The following is a 20,469-nucleotide window of genomic DNA, read 5'->3' as shown; positions in this document are numbered from 1 at the left end:
TGTGCTTTGCTTGGTCCTCTGAGGGAAGGCCAGGACCTAGGGTATCAGGAGTGATGGAGGGTGTAGCACAGTGAAGTTTCTGAGGAATATGTCGTGATAGGAAACACACACTTGTCCTGGAGGGAAACACACATGCAACGCCTACAAGATGCACAGCAGTGAGGCCACGGATATGTAGGTATCCAACTCTGCATGCACATCTCCTTCCCCCATTCCAGCATGTTATTATCATCATGCTAGACTGGGGTTGAGCTTGACACAGAGGGCTTTCCCAAGGTTGGATGGAGCCCCAGTTTTCCCAGTGCAGAAGTCTGTCCTTGTCGTATAGAAGTGTGGGCCTGGGCCCATAACTGGGCCTAGTTACAAAGGCACAGAGACCATTGACCAGCCAGGTGATCTTTGCAACTGGCTTGCGGGAAGTGGCAGTGGCCCTGACTTTCCTCCTCTGGAAACTTGGCCTGGTGGCATCTTCCTTGCAGAGTTGTTGCAAAAGTTATAGGCAATGCATGAAAACAGCCACCAAGGAGCCTGGCACAATTCAGGCACTCAGCAAATGCCAGCTGCTATCTTCTTAAGTCTTGTCGAGTTTTGAGCTTTCTACCGCCGAGTCCTTTATACGAATGGAGTGTTCTAGGACCCAGAAACTCCGTCGAGCATCCTAGGCATCCTTGCAACTAAAACTGCAGCTTTCTTGATCACTTTGTGGAACCTCTGCTGGGGTGGGGCCTGCTTAGGTGTCAGAGGTACACAGCTTGGTGCCCCTTGTGGACCCAGCTCAACATCAAAGAAATTATGCAAATGTCACAAGAAGTATTCCCTTTCACTCACCAGCCTCCAGAAGCCCCACTCTCTGCCTCTCCCTCAGCCCTGTCATTCCTTTCACAGCCACAGGAAATCCCGCCCTGTGTTTACCTAATCAAAAGCAGATTAACTCCTTGCAGTCCTAGGGATGTGTTGGGCACACTGCCCCTCCAGGCCGCAGGGGAATTAACCTGGCTCTGGGATTTCTCCTTCCTTGAGTTAGGGCAGGTCACCTGATCCTTTGTTTCCCAGTCCCCTGGGGAGCCTCCTGTGGCAGGCCTTCAGGATTCCTGCAGTCAGCTCTTTCACAGAGCAGCTGGAGGTATACTCCCTGTCTTTCTCCCTTTAGGCTGGGGCATTGCTAGTAGGCTTCCTGATTCACAGTCACTAAGAAGCATAGTAGGCAACTGGATATTATCCCTCCCAGCCTCCACTTGAGCCAAGACAGGATTGATTCAGACCGGATTGGGAAGGATATTAAGTCTTCCCCTCAGGTGGCTGGCTCTTCTTGTCAAATGGGCGATAAATATGATAATTATTCTGCCCTGGCAGAGAGGGGATGGGGCCAGCCACTGGTCCAAGCAAGGTACTCAAGCAACCTGGCTCTGTGGCTCCTGCACTTTCCAGCTGGCTGTTCTAAAGCCAGCTGACTCCTGTGAGCCCCCTCTGTAAAAGGAGGAAGATTTCACCTGGCATCCTCACAAAAAGGATTGGGGCTGCAGTTGTATTTACAGAGACCTCCCCCAAGGATTTCATCTGATTTTGCGCAAGACAGAGCCCTTGGGAGCCCTTGGAAGCCCTTGGGCAGGCTCAAATAAGCAAGAGGCTAGACGTGCTGAAGGCACCCTGCATGTACCAGGAAAAGACATGGGGTCTTGCATAGATTCTGTCCGTTTGCCACCTCTGTGACTTTAGGCAGGAACATCACCCAGTAACCTCAACCTCAGATTCCCTCCTTGTCTACCTCTGGAGAAGGTGTGGACAAGTATGTGCCCTCCAGGGCATGAGGTTTCTGCAGCCCAGGTTTTTACCACACTGCCTGAATTGTAGGAGGCCCTTGGTATTTTCTTGAGTGAATTTGGAGCTGCTGAGGGGTCCTAGTTACTCCTTGTGTTGGAAGACTACTTGGTCTGCAGGCTGATGACTGTGGGTCCCTAGGCCTTTGCCACAGAGGCATTTCTAGCTTACCCCGTACCCAGTCACTTTACTTTGCATATGGCTGGAAGCAGGGCAAGACCTCAGGTAAGGAAGGAACTAAATAGCTTGGCCACTTTTGTGATTGACAGCCACTAACCACAAGGCTGTGTTAAGCACCTGTCCTTAGTGCTCCTTACTGGGGCAGTTATCTCAGTTATCATGTCTGGCTCTTGTGGTCAATGTGCTGCTATCCTTCCAGGGTGGCTAGGGCTTCTTATGCATATTCTTTAACCATAGCTGAGGAGAATGTGTGGGATGGCTCCCACATCTCCAGATGGGCTACCTGGTAAGCGGCAGGACTCAGAAGCCCCAGTGATGAGTGGAGGAAAAGGGCATTGAGATCCTTGCTGTCATGATGTAAGAGTGTGGAAATCCCTAGGGGTGGGAAAAAAACCTGATCCCATAGGACTTAGTCACCATGGGCTACCATGCCAGGGAGCCCCCTGGACGTACTATTCCTGTTGCAGGAGAGAGTAAGTAACAGTAGCGAGAATGCTAATGCTATGTGTCCCGCACAAACACATACACACACACACACCCCTCTAATCAACGTGTATACTGTAACAAGCCAGAGTTCTTGAGAGATGTGCAAGCTTACCCTTCAGATGTGCCACAGGTAGCATCTTCTCTCTGGCTTCATTCAAGATCCTAGAAGCTCTGGATTTTTAGAGGCCTTCTCCCCTTTGATCCAGGGTTACTATCAGTTGCAAATATTTTTGTGATCATTTCTTCAAAGTCATCCATAACCCCTATTCTTTTAGGCTCTGGCCCCGCTGACCTCTTCCCTTGCCACATTTCTTGGTCTCTACTTTCCCCCTGACCTAACCTTAATAGCACAGTGAAGACCATGTTAATTACCAGATATTCATGCTGTTTCATTTACTTCCTCCTCGTGTCTGATATTACTTTCTGACCTCAGATTGTTAGCACCTCATCAATTTTCTGACAGTCACATCTTTTATAATTCTGATGTACTCTATTTGCTAGGTTCATTACATCATTTTCCCTTTCTTCTCTTGATGATTAAGGATATTTTTTATTTCCCCAGTATCCTATTAATGTCCCCTAACCTCTGTCAGTATCCCCTCTGCCAAAGTAAGTATGCAACATAGTATCTAATAGAAAAAAATTTTCTTTTACACTGTTGATGCCCCTTTCAATATTCTCCAGCTCATTTATAGACTCTGTGATTCCCTCTTTACTGTTTCTTCCCCTCTAATAGGACATATAAACTACTCCATATTTTCCTTGAACCCCATGCTGAGGAAAGGTCCAGCCTGGTTCACGTGTTTTCTCCCCTACACAATGTGAAGCATTGTTTGGAACTGTTGGTTTTTATGGAATCTGTCCAGATCTTAAACTGATACCACAAATAACAGGTGGTCAATAAGTGAAGAAAGGGTACTAGTCATTATATTTTTATTTTCTTCTGTATATTTTACAAGAACTAAGCAAAGTCATGGAAAATGTCTGTTTCCTTACACAACAGCAGACACAAAGGGTTTCAAAAAGGTCAAATATGAACAATTCCCCATACTTTCCCCACATTTTACGTGCTATTTCAAGCTTTCTAAAAACTTATTTCAGTGCTAACAATTTTGTGCCAGATCACAAAATGTGATGGAATGACTTCATTTTTTAATGTTAGCAAAACTGTTCCAATAAATCTCAATGACAAAGAAACCTCTTCATTTTTATATTTCAGCATATTGTGATCCTTAATCAATAGGATTATAAAATGAATACAGTTTTACAACATCCAAAGTAATGCCTCTATTTTGCCATTAAACAATTAGCACTTACCACAAATGCTCAACAGTGCCCTCCCTCCACCTCATTTTCATCTCAAGACCCAGGCCACCTAATCTGTGGGGTACCTTTGCTCTATTTTCCTCCTCCAAGGGTCTGCTTCAGATTTCTCTAGTGGGTGGAGTAACCCCTAGCACCTGAATTGAGGATTGCTTCAACTTCTGCATCATCATCTGAATCCCAGTCATAATTACATGGCCAGTCCTTGGAGCATCGGTTACGAACTCTTGCCACAAAATGCATAACTTTCAGCTTGCTGGACTCCACATGTGCTCGAGGGCCCCAGAAGAACTCATACTCCACAGGACTGCTGCGGGGCACTGGCTTATAAATCAGGTACCCTCTGCGCACAAACTCTTCTGTGACGACCTTTTTTGGATCTCCAAAGATGCTGTGTTGCCGCCCAGGCTGCATGCCTAACTTCCCCAGCACTTTCCAGACCAAAGCTTCTTTGGCGCTGTTGCCCATGATGAAGATGAGGGCTAATATGGACATCAGAAGACTTTTCTTGGTGCCCTGAAAATTGCTCCGAGTTACCGAGGGCTTTTGAGCTTGAGCAGTGCTCGAGGCTTGTTCAGGGATGATAGGGGCCTCCTCCGGGGGGCTTGGGTCTTCCTCTGGGCTGCTCCGATCGTCTTCGGGGGTGCTCAGGACCACAGACACGGCCATGGGGGTTTCAGAGGCCTCTGAGGCCTGGATCTTGCGATTGTTCCGGTTCTCTTCTGCAGCCCTTGCGTTACGGCGGCGCCGACTCTTTCGTCCTCGAGGCATGTCTCCTGCTAGGTGCTCAAAGCCTATGGCAGTCCGAGGGATGCCTGTAGCCTCTGAAGAAAGCAAATATCTCTACCTTAAGAAGGAGCCGCCACTGAAAAGATCTAGGGTAACGGAGTCTTTACCACATCAAAAGAGCGCCTCTCAGCGATGAAGCTCCTTCCCATGCAAGCGGACTTACGCGAAGGAATCTCCGAATCTCCGGGCACTTGCTGCAGCTAGAAGCGCGGGAGAAAGCTTAGCAAAATCGTCTGCCTCTCCTGCCACGCACACGCCAAACACCAAAGAGGAAGTGGGCCGGTCCTCCGCAGGGACTTCCGCTGGCAGATAGGAAAAAGGGCAGGGCAGGGCAGGGGTGGGACAAGGGTAGAAAAGATGGCCAGGGATTGGTGGGCGCTGGGCTATACTCGAGAGAAAAGAATAGCACGGGTTTCGGTATTCTTCAGTCTGGTACAGACTCTCCTAGATTAGCTCGCGGGTATTGGGAAAGAGTGTGATTCTACTCCCCTCAAGGAAGGCCAGCTAGGTGGAGGGGGTGGGGTGGGAGATGGGTGGAGAGTGTGTTCCTGCCAGGAATCCGCTGCCCCAGCGCTGTTTTCTGCACTGCTTTGCGCAGCGTATTCACTCACTCGTCCTGTCCTCAGAAGTTTATGTGTATACCAGTTAACTGGGCCTATCTAGGACCTGCGTAATCTTCTTAAGGCCCAAGTGCAGGGGGATGGGATGAGATGGGAACGCAAGAGGTGCAGAGCCTTGAAGATGTATATTCACGGGGTTATTTGGCAGGGCAGTGACAGGATCAGACCTGCATTTGTGTAGCCTCACAGAGCAGCAGGCTTTCTCCTGGTGACCACATAGGAAGCAATTAGAATGAGAAGCCAGGGGAATGAAAGTGAGCCTTAAGGCTGTTGCCATGGGGATGGAGAGGCAGAAAGGCCTTTCAAGGGTGACCATTGAAGGAGGGCTTTAGAAACTAGTGTAGGGAAGTGGGGGTGGGGAGGAGGTGGAGCAGTGCAGTTTCATTCCAGGTTTTTAGGCTCCAGGGTACCTGTGTGTGCTTTATTTGTTTTGACCCTTCCAGAGCACACTCTGGACTGTACCCACTCCTTGCTTTGCTCACTGGTTCCTCTGGTTGCCTGTACAGCCCTTCCCTTCCTTCCCCAACCACCAAAATTCCATCTGCCTACTCACAGGCATCTTCCTCCCTGATGCTTGTCTTGGTTTGTCCAAAAGTCCATTTTTCACTCCTCTGAGGGAGGCTCTGTAGCTAACACTCTATCTCTTAGTTCATTCATGTTACTCTGAGCCAGTTTTCTCCTCTCTATAGTGGGGTCCATTCAATGCTTGCTCTGATGTCATAGGATTTTGCAATTTAAATGAAACTGTAAATGAAAACTTTTATTAAATAATAAGCAGATACTTTGTCTTTCAAGATGTTTCAAACATTGTGTAACAGTAGCATTTAATAAATGCATGTCGAGGGGCTGGCGCTGTGACACAGTGGGTTAAAGCCCTGGCCTGAGTTGCTGGCATCCCATATGGGTGGCGGTTCTAGTCTTAGCTGCTCCTCTTCCTGTCCAGCTCTCTGCTATGGCCTGGGATAGCAGTAGAGAATTGCCCAGGTGCTTGGGCCCCTGCGCCCACGTGGGAGACCTGGAGGAAGCTCCTGGCTTCCGATCAGCCCAGCTCTGGCCATTGTGGCCATCTGGGGAGTGAACAAATGGATGCAGGACCTCTCTCTCTGCCTCTCTTCTCTCTTTGTAACTCTGACTTTCAAATAAATAGAATAAATCTCTAAAAAAATAAATAAATGCATGTCGATTGGCTCGTGGTGTGGTGTACTGAGTTATGCCATCATCTGCAATGCTGGCATCCCATATGAGAACAGGTTTGAGATCTCTCTGCTCCACTTCCCATCCAGTTCCTTATTGTGCCTGGGAAAGCAACAAAATTTGGCCTAAATTCTTGGGTTCCTTCCACCCATGGGAGTCCTGGATGGAATTCCAGGCTCCTGGTTTCAGCCTGCCCCAGCCCTGGTTATTGCAGCCATTTGGTGAGTGAACCAGTGGTTGGAAGATCTCTGACTCTCTCTCTTGCCCTGAAATTCTACCTTTCAAATTAAATAAATTAATCTTAAAAAATAAAATAAATACCTGTTGAAGGTATACATGTGGTACAGGATTTATCTAAGTTCTTAACTGAACTCTTAAAAAAATGATGTTCTGTATCTGTTTTGCTAGAAGGAATTATTACATGTTTGATAGAACCTCAGAAATTTAGCCTGTAATCCCAATTGAGGGAAAGGGTTCTGTCTTAACCCAGAGTCATTGATTTGTCTCCATATTTGGTAGAGTTTGTGGAATAAGATATGAGATACCTGGTGAACAAATTCTAGGGTAAGGCAGTATGTGCAGCTCAGAAAGCACCCAGCGAAGCCCAGCCCTTATGGTATGTATAGAAAGGGAATGCTTGGTGTGGAGGAACAGGCATTGGAGTCAGGCATAGGAAAATGACTTGTGACTCAGGCCATGTCACTTACATGCCATGGCCTTAATGAATTTACCTTGTATTCCTGCCCTTTGATTTATCCTCTCAACAGACAAAAATGACTGATCTCTCCACCCTTGTCTGCCAGGATTTTTGTGAGGTTTTCTGGAAGTCCAACAGCACACACCAGCGATTATGAATTAGAGTATATTCTTCTGAATTCAAGAATTATTTATTTATTTAGATATGCTTCCAACATGCTTGCCCATTCTGACTGGATATTATACAAATGTAACATGGAAAACTCATTATCTTCCCAGTAGTCACTTTCTCACTGAAATTTTCTTATTATCCAAAACCTACTAAAGCTTCCTATCCTGTCAGCCTCACCATAAACTAATTTGGGGCAATGCATATTTGTTGGTGTACTTCCTTCTGTCACCCTAACCTCCTTGATGGAGAATAAGCTGCCATTTTCCTGCTAGTACCTTCAGCTGAGTGAATCTTCGCTATACTCCACAAGAATAAAGAAGCTTTAAATAGCACTCTGAATAAATCGGAGCCTATCCTTCAGTAGTGTTCAACCTAGTGTCTCAGCTCCTATCCAATTACCCCAAAGAAGTAATCAGGAACAGAGTCCAAGCTGTGGACTACTCTCAGTGTTCCCAAAAGCTTAGCAGATATCATATTAATGTAAAACAATGTTATTGTCTAAAATGTAGTTAGTCAATAGGCATAGTGTATTTAATAGTCAAGATAGCATCAGGCATGCTAGTCACAAAATTAAATCAGAGGGGCCAGTGCTGTGGCACAGTGAGTTAAAGCCCCAGCTTACAGCCCCGGCATCCCATATGGGTGCTGGTTTGAGTCCCAGCTGCTCCACTTCTGATCCAGCTCCCTGTTAATGTGGCTGGGAAAGCAGTGGAAGATGGCCCGAGTCCTTGGGCTCCTGAATCCACATGGGAGACATGGAAGAAACTCCTGGTTCTTGGCTTCTGAACAGCTCAGCTCTGGCCTTTGCAGTCATCTGGGGACTGAACCAGCAGATGGAAGATATCTCGCTCTCTCGCTCTCTCTCTCTCTCTTCTCTTTCTCTCTCTCTCTATCTGGTTCTACTTCTCTCTGTTAACTCTGTCTTTCAAATAGATAAAATAAATATTTGTCAAAAAAATTAATTAAATCAGAAAACAATCCGCTGGAGCATTGGAGACCATTTATGTTTGAACTAAGAAGCATATGATGGAGGAAGGGCAATTAACCTATGAAGGTTCTAAGAGTACAAAGATAAGAGTAGATCAACATTGATAACCTTCACTATCTTGCTATATGCCTAGCCTGCCTTCAATCAGTAATCTTGACCACAACCTTTGTTTACCAATGAAACTAGATAGAAGTTAACTAAGTTCCCTAAGGTTAGTAACACTGCTGAGGAGTGTAAGTATCTGAACTGACACTTCAGATTCCCAAGCCCTAGTTTCTCCCATCATACCTCTCAGCTGCTCTAGTTGAGTGCACTTTGGGTGAAACAAAGAGATTTAACATGGAAGCAAATGTTATGGTTTTCTTAGAATAGGAACAGAAGGAAAATGTATGATATGAGAAAAGAGGCAGATGTAGGGGAGAGCAAGGCAGCGATCCTCACTCTATGTACCAGGTTTTCCAAGGTTGGATCTGCCCCTTTCAAGTTGTGTCAAGTCCAGCATGCTACTTAACTATTTTAGGCCTCAGTCTCTACATCTGCAAATGGGTATATCATAATGGTGTTATGAATATTAAAAGACAATAGCTCATGCAAGTTCTAGTAGGCCTCCAGCCCTCAAAGATGTCTAGGTCCTTATGCTCAGAACCTGTGAATATGTCACCTTAGATGTGAAAGGAAAGTTTGCAAATACATTTAAGGATACCTAGAGATATTATCCTGAATTATATGAGAGGGCCATACATAATCACATGAGTCCCTTCAAGAGGGAGGCAGTAGAGATAGTAAAATATTTCAGGATAGAAATAGAGATCAGGCCGGCGCCGTGGCTCAACAGGCTAATCCTCCGCCTTGCGGCGCCGGCACACCGGGTTCTAGTCCCGGTCGGGGCACCGATCCTGTCCCGGTTGCCCCTCTTCCAGGCCAGCTCTCTGCTGTGGCCAGGGAGTGCAGTGGAGGATGGCCCAAGTGCTTGGGCTCTGCACCCCATGGGAGACCAGGATAAGCACCTGGCTCCTGCCATCGGAACAGCGCAGTGCGCCGGCCGCAGCGCGCTACCGCGGCGGCCATTGGAGGGTGAACCAACGGCAAAAGGAAGACCTTTCTCTCTGTCTCTCTCTCTCACTGTCCACTCTGCCTGTCAAAAAAAAAAAAATTAAAAAAAAAAAAAAGAAATAGAGATCAGGCAGGAGATAAGAACCTACATTGCTGGCTTTGAAGATGGAGGAAGGAGTACAAGTCAAGGGATCTAACTAGCTTCTAGAAGCTGAAAAAGTCAAGAAAACAGATTCTCCCCTAAAGTTCCCAGATGGAATGCTGCCTGCATATATATTTTATAGTTCTAACTTCCAGAACTGTAAAATAATAAATCTCATTACTTTAAGTCACAAAATTTGTGGCAATATGTTGGAAACTAATATACAAGGCATGTGTATGCCTGACTCATGGAGACTGTATAATGAATGATAGCTATGATTATTGCTGAGGTGAATGTATTTTTTGGAGTTTTTTTAGTGGCAGTAGGGGGAGGGACTTGGGTGAGACATGAAAATGGGCTGGATAACTTGGCAGCAGTTTTGGTGGATGTTGCATGCAGTTATTTCCTGGTGTTATCCACTAACTCATCTATCCCCCTTTTGCCCATTTTTCCATTGGTGGTGCTTTCACCTGGGCAGATGTTGTCATACCCACAGCCTAGTGGTAAATGCTGGGAGTGGGATAGGGAAGGAAGTTCAGGGTTCAGTCCACACAGCTCCTATTGTGGTATACTTACTGTCTTTCAGTTACTTGTGAGGCCTGTTCTGATAACAGCAAGAATCACTTTAGGGTATAAAATACTCTTTCACTTGCTTTGCATTTGCAACAAACTTTGCACTCATTATCGACCATGACTTACTCAACAAGTGAATCTGATCTCATCAGATGTTCCTTTCCCAGAGACTTCTCACATTTTCTAGTCCATTGATGTTTCCTCTGAATTATTTTGCAGTGTGTGAACTTATTTTACAGTTCCCAGAATTTTGAGTCTTTCAAGGAAGTTTATAGCATGTGCACTATTATCATCATGAAACAAAAGTGATAAGAATATTGCTGCAGTTTATTTGCTTGTATTAGGGTGAAATATTTTTATTGTAAATTAATCTCAAACACAAGGATAAGAAAAAACATTGATATTATGAACACTTGCATTGCTAATGTTTAGCTATATCAAACTTAAAAATTAGACACCATTTGCTGTTTGTGTTTTACATTACAGATAAGTTAAAACTTTATGTTATCTTCTTCATGACTTATTCCACTTTCTTCATTCTCAATGAGATCTATTATTATGAAGTCAGTAATTATTATCCCCATGCACATCAGAACATATTTTCTATGTATTTATGTTTAAAATGCATATTATGGAGAAAACTGCATAAATTTCCATTTTTGCATAAAATTAGCTTATCTATTAATTTCATTTCCATGAACTTTTTAAGTGTCCTCACCCAAAGTATTTATATTTATTCATGTAAATACACATAGCTCTAATTCATTTGATTTTGTATCATATTTCACTCAATCTATCTGCTAATAAACTGTTCTTAAGTTATTTCAATTTTTCCATAAAATTATGTTGTTATTAACATTTTTGTGCATATCCTCTAAGAACACATACATGGAATTCTCTAGGAAAATAGCTCAGAATATAAAGTATGTGTCTGCATGTATATGTCTACATAGACCACATTGCTTTCTGCCTTGTTTACTTTTTTAAAGATTTTATTGATTCTTTTGAGAGGTAGAGTTACAGACACAGAGAGGGAGAGACCTCGAGAAAAGTCTTCCATCCACTGGTTCACTCCCCCAAAAGGACATAATGGCTGGAGCTGCACCTATCCGAAGCCAGGAGCCAGGAGCTTCTTCCGGGTCTCCCACGTGGGTGCAGGAGCCCAAGGACTTGCGCCATCTTCCACTGATTTCCCAGGCCATAGCAGAGAGCTGGATCAGAAAAGGAGCATCTGGAGTACAAACCAGTGCCCATATGGGATGCTGGCACTGCTGGTGGAGGCTTAGCCCGCTACACCACAGTGTTGGCTCCACCTTGTTTAATTTACTTTTATTTTGTTACTATTTTGCTACATTTTTAAATTTAAATGAGAATATATTCAATGTCGTTCATAGATACAATTCCAAGAATACCATGGTACCTACCTTTGTACCTCTCACTCTACCTCCCTCCCTCTTTCCCTTTCCTTTCTTTCCCTCTTCTTTATTAATTTTTGCCATAACATATTTTTAATTTCCATTTTTAAGGTTGCCTCAAAATTAAACCTTTTCTCTTTTGTAAAAAATTTATTTACTTTTTATTTATAAGGCAAAGTTTCAGAGAGGCAGAAGCAGAGAAAGAGAGGTCTTCCATCTGCTAGTTCAATACCCAAATGGCCTCAACAGCCATAGCTGGGTTGATCCAAAGCCAGGAGCCTAGAGCTTCTTCTGGGTATCCCACACGGGTGCTGGGGCTCAAGGACTTGGGCCATTCCCTACTGCTATCCCAGGCCATAGCAGAGAGCTGAATTGGAAGTGGAGCAGCTGGGACTAGAACCGGTATCCATATGGGATGCTGATACTGCAGACAGTGGCTTTACCTGCTACGCCGCAGGGCCAGGCCCCTTTAATTTCTTTTTAAGTCAAAGTTTAATGCCACACCAAACAAACAGTTCAAAAGTAAAATATAGACCACTGTTCAGAAGGACTATACACCAGAACTATAAACAACAATGAAATCCAAAGATGTCAATTTCTCTCACATACCTTAAAAACTTTTTTAGACTTTCTTTATATCAACTACTACAAATTAGAGAAAACATGTGATATTTGTCTTTTGAGGCCTGATTTATTTCCTAAAGTATAATGATTTCCAGTTGCATCTATTTTGTTGCAATAAAATTGTATCATTCTACATACCATTTCTACTTGTTCCCTTTTCCTGTTCATTTCATTCTAATGGATGAATGGTGTTCCTTGTAGTGATTTTACCATAATGTATTTCTGTGTACATATTGGGAGCCTACACTGGTTGTCCAAGTTATTTGTCCCCTTCAAATAATGCTGCAAAAAATGCAATCATTACTTTAGTGTTTTCTTAAATGAGAAATATATGTATGCACATCTTTAGGATTTTTGATAAATTATTTAAAATTTTTCCTTCTACTTCAGTCAAAATCAAGGTTATTTGTCACTTTTTTCCTGAATCTTAAATAGGAAACAGAGGCTTGCCTGACCAAATAATTCTGAGCTATGTAAGGTTTGTTAACCATCATCCCAAAGACACTGTATGGGGCATCACTGAATGATTTCTAACAAAGGGTTTGTTAGATCAGATTTGTGATTTATTGAAACCTCTGCAATGTGGAGAACAGTCTGTAGGGGAGGGGACAAGATGTAGTACAAGATTCTCATCTAGGTTAGTCAGTGAGAGCCTGAAACAAGGTGATGACAATGAGCATTAGTGGTTTCAGTTCTAATAATTCCTAGTAAGCCCTGTGATGTAATATCAGTCAATAATTGTTTACTAGTTTCATTAAAATAGCATCCAGATGTTTCAGGATCACAATGTTGAGGATCACAATCACAAATTCATGGTCAATAGTAAATGCTCGTTTTGATATTTTCTTATACTTGGGTTATAATCGTGGCAGTACAGTACAGAGAAGTTGGCAGATGTTAGAGACATTCATGTGGTAGGATAGACTAGACTTAGTTACCAAATGGCTGTGAAAAACAAGAGGAATGGAGGAATTCATGATGAATCTAATGAATATTTGTTTTGGCTTTGCATAATTAATTTGGTGTGTGGGGAGCTACCCCCACATATAGCAGTGTCATATGGAATTTTCCATACCTAGCCCTAACCTCGGGTTAAGGCGACCTGTTTACACCAAGACTTGCCTGAGATATGCAGGTGTTCTAGACCTCTAACTGAATAACAGGATGTTATTGATGTTATCGGTTGTTTGAATTTTATGTAACCTTTTGTTTGTTACACTATACGGACTCTGTGTAACCATCTTTGAGCTTGTGGGGCTGTGGGTATATATACTCATTTCTTGCTGTGCTCGGGGCCAGTGGTTGAAGAGCCTCTCAAGAAGGCGGCCTCCAGTCCCTTGTCGCCAAGCTCCCTACCTGGGCTTGAAGGCTTCAAGGCATTAAACGCTGATAAACGGACCGAGTACTGTGTCTTCGCTTAGTTTGTCAAGTGGCCGCCGACATTGGTGTTGGTTATCATTTACTGAAACAGATAAAAAAGGAAGAGCAGATTTCAGAGGGCAAATGAAAATGGTTCATTTTTGGACAAGTTGGCTTTGAGGTACCCTGGGACATCTAAATGGAAGTGCTTATTAGATTACAGGATAAAGAAGCCTACAACTTCCAGAGACATTGAGGCTACAGAGAGATTCAGGAGCTTCCAACACATAGATGACAAGTCAAAGAAAGAGGACGAGTTTACTTAGAGAAATGACATATGCTGAAATAATGCAAGGATGAGCCAATCTAACATTTAGGGCTTAGGAAGAAAATGAGAGCATACATGTTTAGATATGTTAGGACACTTAGAAGAACCGGTGGTGCAAATGAGTTAAGCCACCACTTGTGCCTGTATTCCATATCAGAGTGAGGATATATATATATATATATATATATACACACACACATAGTCTATTTGAAAGACAGAGTTGCAGAGAGAGAGAGAGAGAGAGAGAGAGAAATAGATATTGTCCATCCTCTGGCTCACTCTCCAAATGGCCACAATGGCTGCAGCTGAGCCAACTGAAGCCAAGAGCCAGGAGCATCTTCCATGTCTACAACGTGGATGCAGGAGCTGAAGGGCTTGGTCCGACCTCTGCTGCTTTCCCAGCCACATTAACAGGGGGTTGGATCAGAAGTGGAGCAGCCAGGACTCAAACCGGCGCCCATATGGGATGCTGGCACTGTACACTGGTTTTTTTTTTTTTATTAAACTTTTCTTTAATGAATATAAATTTCCAAAGTACAGCTTATGGGTTACAATGGCTTCCCCTTCCCAAAACTTCCCTCCCACCCGCAACCCTCCCCTCTCCCGCCCAACTGAAAAAAAAGACTTCAAGTCGCCATGTTTAAAATTATAAACTCATCAACCAACAAGAGGCACTTGCTTACTTCACAGTATTTTTGAAAGCACCTGTAGGATTTTACAAGTATTTAACCCTTTAGGCCTCTGGGGCTTTCTCATTAAGATAACTATCATGTCTAGTAACACAAGATCATTAGACTTTTTAATTCTCAAACATTTGTACTAATAGCATTTTCCATTATAGAAACTTAAAGTCTGGTACCACATCACATCTTGACAGTCCTTCTAATATAATCCAAATAGACTGATTAGTTGGTGTCTCTATAAGATGAGAGGCATAGGTCCTTCGATTTTTTCAGTTAGGCCCAAACTGGAAAAACCAAAGTCCAGGATTTACTGGAAATTTTAGAGACCAGATTGTTTGGAACTTTGATTTTTTGAATGCCTCTCAAGAATGCCAAGAAGGCTCAAAATCCAAAATATCTGGTTGAAATAAGATTCCTTAAAATCATGACATAACATAGACCAAATTTGATCATTGTTACAAGGTGATTATTCAAATCTTTGAAAATAAGCACATATTTAAATAACCCATAGCTCTTAATAAAAATTCAGCTGTTTTTGAACAATTAGAATTTAACAGACATCAAGAGAACATAATAGATTACTTTAACACATTGCTTTAACAGAGCATCAGAGTTTAATTCTATGTCAAAGATAAATTGAGCTTCCTGTGATCTTTTGCTGTGAGGTTTCCTTCCTTTACCTTCTTTCATATTGGTGACCATGTTTCTGTGTTTCTGTGTGGAACACATCTTCAAGCATCTTTTGCAGGGCAGGATGAGTGGCAACAAATTCTTTCAGTTTCTGTTTGCTATGAAAAGTCTTAATTTCACCTTCATTCACAAATGAGAGCTTTGCAGGATATAATATTCTGGGCTGGCAGTTTTTCTCTCTTAGTACCTGGGCTATGTCTCGCCATTCCCTTCTAGCGTGTAGGGTTTCTGCTGAGAAGTCTGCTGTGAGTCTAATTGGAGATCCTCTAAGAGTAATCTGACGTTTCTCTCTTGCACCTTTTAGGATCTTTTCCTTATGTTTCACTGTGGTGAGTTTGATTACAACATGTCGTGGTGAGGATCTCTTTTGGTCATGTTTATTAGGGGTTCTATAAACTTCCTGTACTAAGATGCCTCTGTCCTTCTCCAAACCTGGGAAATTTTCTGCTAGTATCTCACTGAAAATGCCTTCTAATCCTTTCTCCCTCTCCATGCCTTCATCAACTCCTAGAACCCGAATGTTGGGTTTTTTAATAGTATCCTGTAGATTCCCGACAATCTTTTTTAGATTTCTAATTTCTTCTTCTTTTCTTTGGTTTGCCTGTTTCCTTTCCTGTTCTCTGTCTTCTAAGTCTGATATTCTCTCTTCTGCTTCGCCCATTCTGTTTTTAAGGCTCTCTAATGTGTTTGTCATTTGATCTATTGAATTCTTCATTTCATTATGATTTCTCGTCACTATCACAGTTCCTTGTTCCACTAGTTGTTTCATTTCATTTTGATTCCTCCTTAATATTTCATTTTCACGAGAGAGATTTTCTATCTTGTCCATTAAGGATTACTGTAGTTCAAGAATTTGTGTTTGAGAACTTCTTAATGTTCTTATCAGTTTTTTGAGATCCGCTTCTTGCATTTCTTCGATCTCATCATCTTCATAATCTTGAATTGGGGTGTCTTTTTCATTTGGGGGTGTCATAGTGTCTTCCTTGTTCTTGTTAGCTTGGTTTTTGCGTTTGTTGTTTGGCATGTTGGAGATATTTGGTTTCTTCACTGTGGTGTTTTTTCTTGTTACACTATGGCTCTATATTAAGTGGACTGTCTGTTTTCGGTGGAGCCTTAGAGGCTTGAGAAGAGTGTGGACTGAGAGCTGTGTTTGGTTCCTCAGGGCTGAGGGTGTGTCAAAGATGACACTCCCAGGTTAGGTGTGGTAAATCTCTCTTTCTTTCTTTCTTTTTTTGATTCAAAAGGGAAGTAATTCCGCACAGCTGAACGTAATTGGAGGTAGTTAGGCAAATGATATACCCACAGGAGCCAGAGATCGGAAGCTCTTTCCCAAGGACCACACAGGGAATCTGTGCTGCCCTCAGTGTGGGCTCCAATTCTCCTGCAGTCTCCCACTGGGTTGCCAAGTTAGATGCTAATCTCCTGTTATTTCACCCCTCCCCCCAGAGTCAGGTTTTTCTGCTAGGCTCAGGGCTGGTACAGACCTGAGGTCGCCCTGCTTATGACGTATGTCCAAAATGGCGCCTGCTCTGTCTTGCTCGCCTTTGAGAGGTGAGTGGAGAGAAACTTGTGTCCGTATCGGTCACTTTTTTTATTTTTTTCCTCTCTCTCTTCTAGTTAGCCTGGTGAATTTTTCCCCACGGAGTTTCAAGCCTCGTTCCCTCTAGTCTCCTCTTTCTGCTTGCCCGCTGGTGTCTCGGGCTATTGAGGTTCGGCTCACCTCGCGTTCCAGCGCTGGTGTGTTGAGTCTGCCGCTGGTGTCCTGAACTTGGGCTCCCACGCTCTCCACGTAGGTCCACTGTGAATCACTAGTTCCGGAAGAGTTTCCTCTGCTGTTTCTTCCCCTACTCTTCCTTTACCCTGCAGTATCTTACTTATATTAACCTGTCTCGACCCCCGGACTAATAGTGTGCTCCCTGCCTATTCTGCCATCTTGCCGCTCTCCCTGTACACTGGGGTTTTAAATGGATGTGCCACAGCACTGGCCACCAGAGTATGGGTTTGAGTCCCAGCTGCTCTGCTTCTGATCCAGCTCCCTGCCAATGTGCTTGAGAAAGCAGCAGATGGAGGCCCAAGTGCTTGAGTCCCATGGAGGATCCAGATGGGTTTTCAGGCTCCTGGTTTGAGCCTGGCCGAGCCCTGGCCGTTGTGTCCGTTTGGGGAGTTGAAACAGCAAATGGAAGATATCTTGCTCTCTCTTTTTAAATAAATAAATCTTTTTTTAAAAGATGTTACAAACAATTAAAAATCATAAAATATATTTAAGTCTCTTTGTATTAAAAGAACGGTCAACATTCTTTCAGTCATTAAGGAGCAATCTCCCAGTAAGATTATGTACAGAAAATCATTAGAACTTGGCTTTGTAAACCTGTGACTTTCTTATTTTAGTAAGGCAATATTATAGTGTTACCCCGTACTCAAGGGAACAAAGCGCTTTAATTTTTTCAGAGTAAAAATTTCCCTGGATCAAACCAAGGGTATCAGGTATTTCTAAATTATATGTCCCCTCTTCAGGCAGTATACTACCCACCCTACATTGTCTTAGCCTTTTAGGGTCGCCATAACAAAATACCATAAACTGGGGGACATAAACAAGAAGAATCCATTTGCTCAAAATTCTGAAGGCTAAGAGGAGTGCTTCTAAGGTGGGGGTTCTATAACACAACATCCTGAGGAAACTGAAGCTAACAACACCATTGACAAATATTTGGAAAATAGTCTAAGCTTGGAGCCACAAGTAGTATAGTGAAACTATCTCTGAGAAACACAGGACTTCCCTCCCCCTGCGCAGGTTTGTAAGTAGTTGGAAGTTTTGTCATTTTCTTCTCTTTTGCTTACTGAATGGTATAATTGATGTGATTACAGTTGACAATGCTGACAAAAGAAGAAAACAAAGTCATTCATATCTCCATAACCCACTTCAATCTTTGACAATTTTTTTTCCAGAAAATAGTCCAATGATAAAAAAAAAACTCCATCTTATAATAATAATTTTACTGGCTACATGGAACTCATTGAAACTTCAGTAGATATCCTAGGCCCATTCTACATTAAAAAGTATGCTTTCTGTGTAATTCTGTTAGACTTCAGGTTAACTGAAGAATTACATCCATCCTGTCATGCAGGAAGAGAAGTATCAGAGGAAACAGGCAAAGCGATGACTTCATGGAAATACTGGAGTGAAAGCCAGAAGGTCTGCGCCCCAGTACCAGATCCTTCATGCACTACATCAACTTCCATAGGTCTGATATTCTCCTTGCAACAGTATCCATCTCTCCTTAGCCATAAAAAAAAAGATTTCCATAGTGTCTCCTCTCCTGGTCATGAAGGGAGAGGCAACAGCACATAACAGTTAGAGTCATGGGCTCTGAAAGGTGAATTCTTGCAGTCAAATCTAGATTCCACCATTCACGAGATTGCAAACCTTGTTAGGATACTGAACCACTCTATGTTACTGTGCTGATCATCTATGAAATCATGTAAGGAAATACCTTTCAGATAGCTCTCTTGTTTTGAGGACTAAATGAGTTGAAAAAAATGTAAAGTGTACATAACAAAGTCTGGTATGCAGTATGTGTTTGAATAATAATAGCTACCTCTGAGCTGCTGAAGAGGTGGTCCCTTAAAAGTATCTCTAGACAAATCAAAGATTCAGCACCATCCTCTTGATTTTCCCTCAATGTCTAAATTCCTTGGCTGTTTGGCAGCTTTTGATATTCTTATTTACTGCCTATCGCTTCTCCTTCCACAGCATCTAATCAAGAATAAATTAGTAGTAGCAATAGCAATGGCTACTTCATGCCAGATACTGTACTAATTTAAAAATTATACTTATTGAATATTTATTATACATCAGACACTGATCCATTCATTGGGGTTTTAAAAATTTTTATATAAAGATATTATTGGAATTTTAATGATAAAGTCATTCTGTTAGTAGAGATAAATAATTTAAAATTTTGAAAGTAATGGATACTTTTTTAATCAGAATTCTTCATTGGGCATGCCAGCTTGAAGCAAGAGGAAACAGCCCAATTTAGTGTAAAGGTATTTGGGGCATTATAAGTCATTCTCTTTTTTGTGCTGAGTTTTATTTTCTTTATATGTGACCTGAGGACCTTGAGGGACACACAGAATTTCTGGTTCATACCATTACATACACTGTATAGCAGCATCATAATTTATTGTACTGTATCCTATGGATGAAAATGTAGAAATTTACTCACATTTAAATGCAATGCTGTTGACATCATCCTGTATACCTTTGTACAATTGTTCACTTACTTGGTTACAATGCATTTCTAATCATAGAATTTCTGGTTTGAATGGTTTTTTACATTTAAATTTTGATGTATATTTCCAACCTGATTTCCTTGAATGGTTATGCCATTTTGTAGTAAATATTACCAGCAGTAAATGTAGAATGACACCACATCGCCATCTGTCCTAAACATTTTGAAGCATATTGCAAGTTAGAAATTAGATGAGGTCCCGTACCTCCTTATTGTTGTTTTCAAACTTTTTTATTAAAAAGTTTTAACACACATAAAAATGCACATATTTATGGGGTACTATATGATGTTTATATACATATGTTCATTATATAATGTCCAAAAAATTCAATATACTTATATCTTCATTTAATCTTTCCTTATGGGAAAAATTCCAATATCCTATGTGTTAGTATTTTTCTTTTTTTAAAAAAGAAAGAAACAGTACATTAACATTATCTATAGTCACCCTACTGAGCAGTAAAACTCCAGGATTTCGTACTTATGTCTAGCTACAACTTAATTTCAACTAAACAACCCTTTTCTATCTCTCTATCTCCATTTCTGCTTCTGACCCCAGGCTCTGGTAACCATCGTAATACTGTTAACGTCTATGAAATAACCTTTTCATTTTTAGTCTCCACATATGAGGTAGATAGATCATGTGATACTTGTCTTTCTGTGCTTGTCTTACTTAGCATAATCACCTCTAGTTGCATCCCTGTTGCTGGAAATGATAATATTTAATATTTTTATGGCTAAGTGGTATTCCATTATATATATATATACACACCACATTTTGTTTATCCATTTATCAATGGATGGGCACCTATATTGTTTCTATCTCCTTGTTATTGTGAATAGTGTTGCAACAAACATGGGAGTGCAGATATCTGTGTCAGACTGATTTCCCACCCATTGGATATATACACAGTAGTGAGATTGTGAAATCATACTGTACTTCTACTTTATTTTTTTTAAAAGAGATTCACAGTCTGTAGAAACTGGTGTTTATTTTCTGTCAACCTCATTTCCATGCTTGCTTCAGAGACCATGGAAAGCAGC

General features: G+C 42.1%; 1 protein-coding gene across 1 annotated transcript; it reads right to left on the bottom strand.

The window, feature by feature from the left end:
• Window positions 1-3,385: 3,385 nt before the first annotated feature.
• MAGEH1 (MAGE family member H1) lies at window positions 3,386-4,870 on the bottom strand. Its single transcript, XM_062183450.1, has one exon. It carries the CDS (start codon window positions 4,576-4,578, stop codon window positions 3,919-3,921), a length of 660 nt encoding a protein of 219 aa, XP_062039434.1. The 5' UTR covers window positions 4,579-4,870; the 3' UTR covers window positions 3,386-3,918.
• Between the last annotated feature and the right edge of the window lie 15,599 nt (window positions 4,871-20,469).

This window comes from Lepus europaeus, chromosome X (assembly GCF_033115175.1).
Source record: "Lepus europaeus isolate LE1 chromosome X, mLepTim1.pri, whole genome shotgun sequence".
NCBI classification, from domain to species: Eukaryota; Metazoa; Chordata; class Mammalia; order Lagomorpha; family Leporidae; genus Lepus; species Lepus europaeus.
This window is presented reverse-complemented; position numbering and strand designations above follow the sequence as displayed.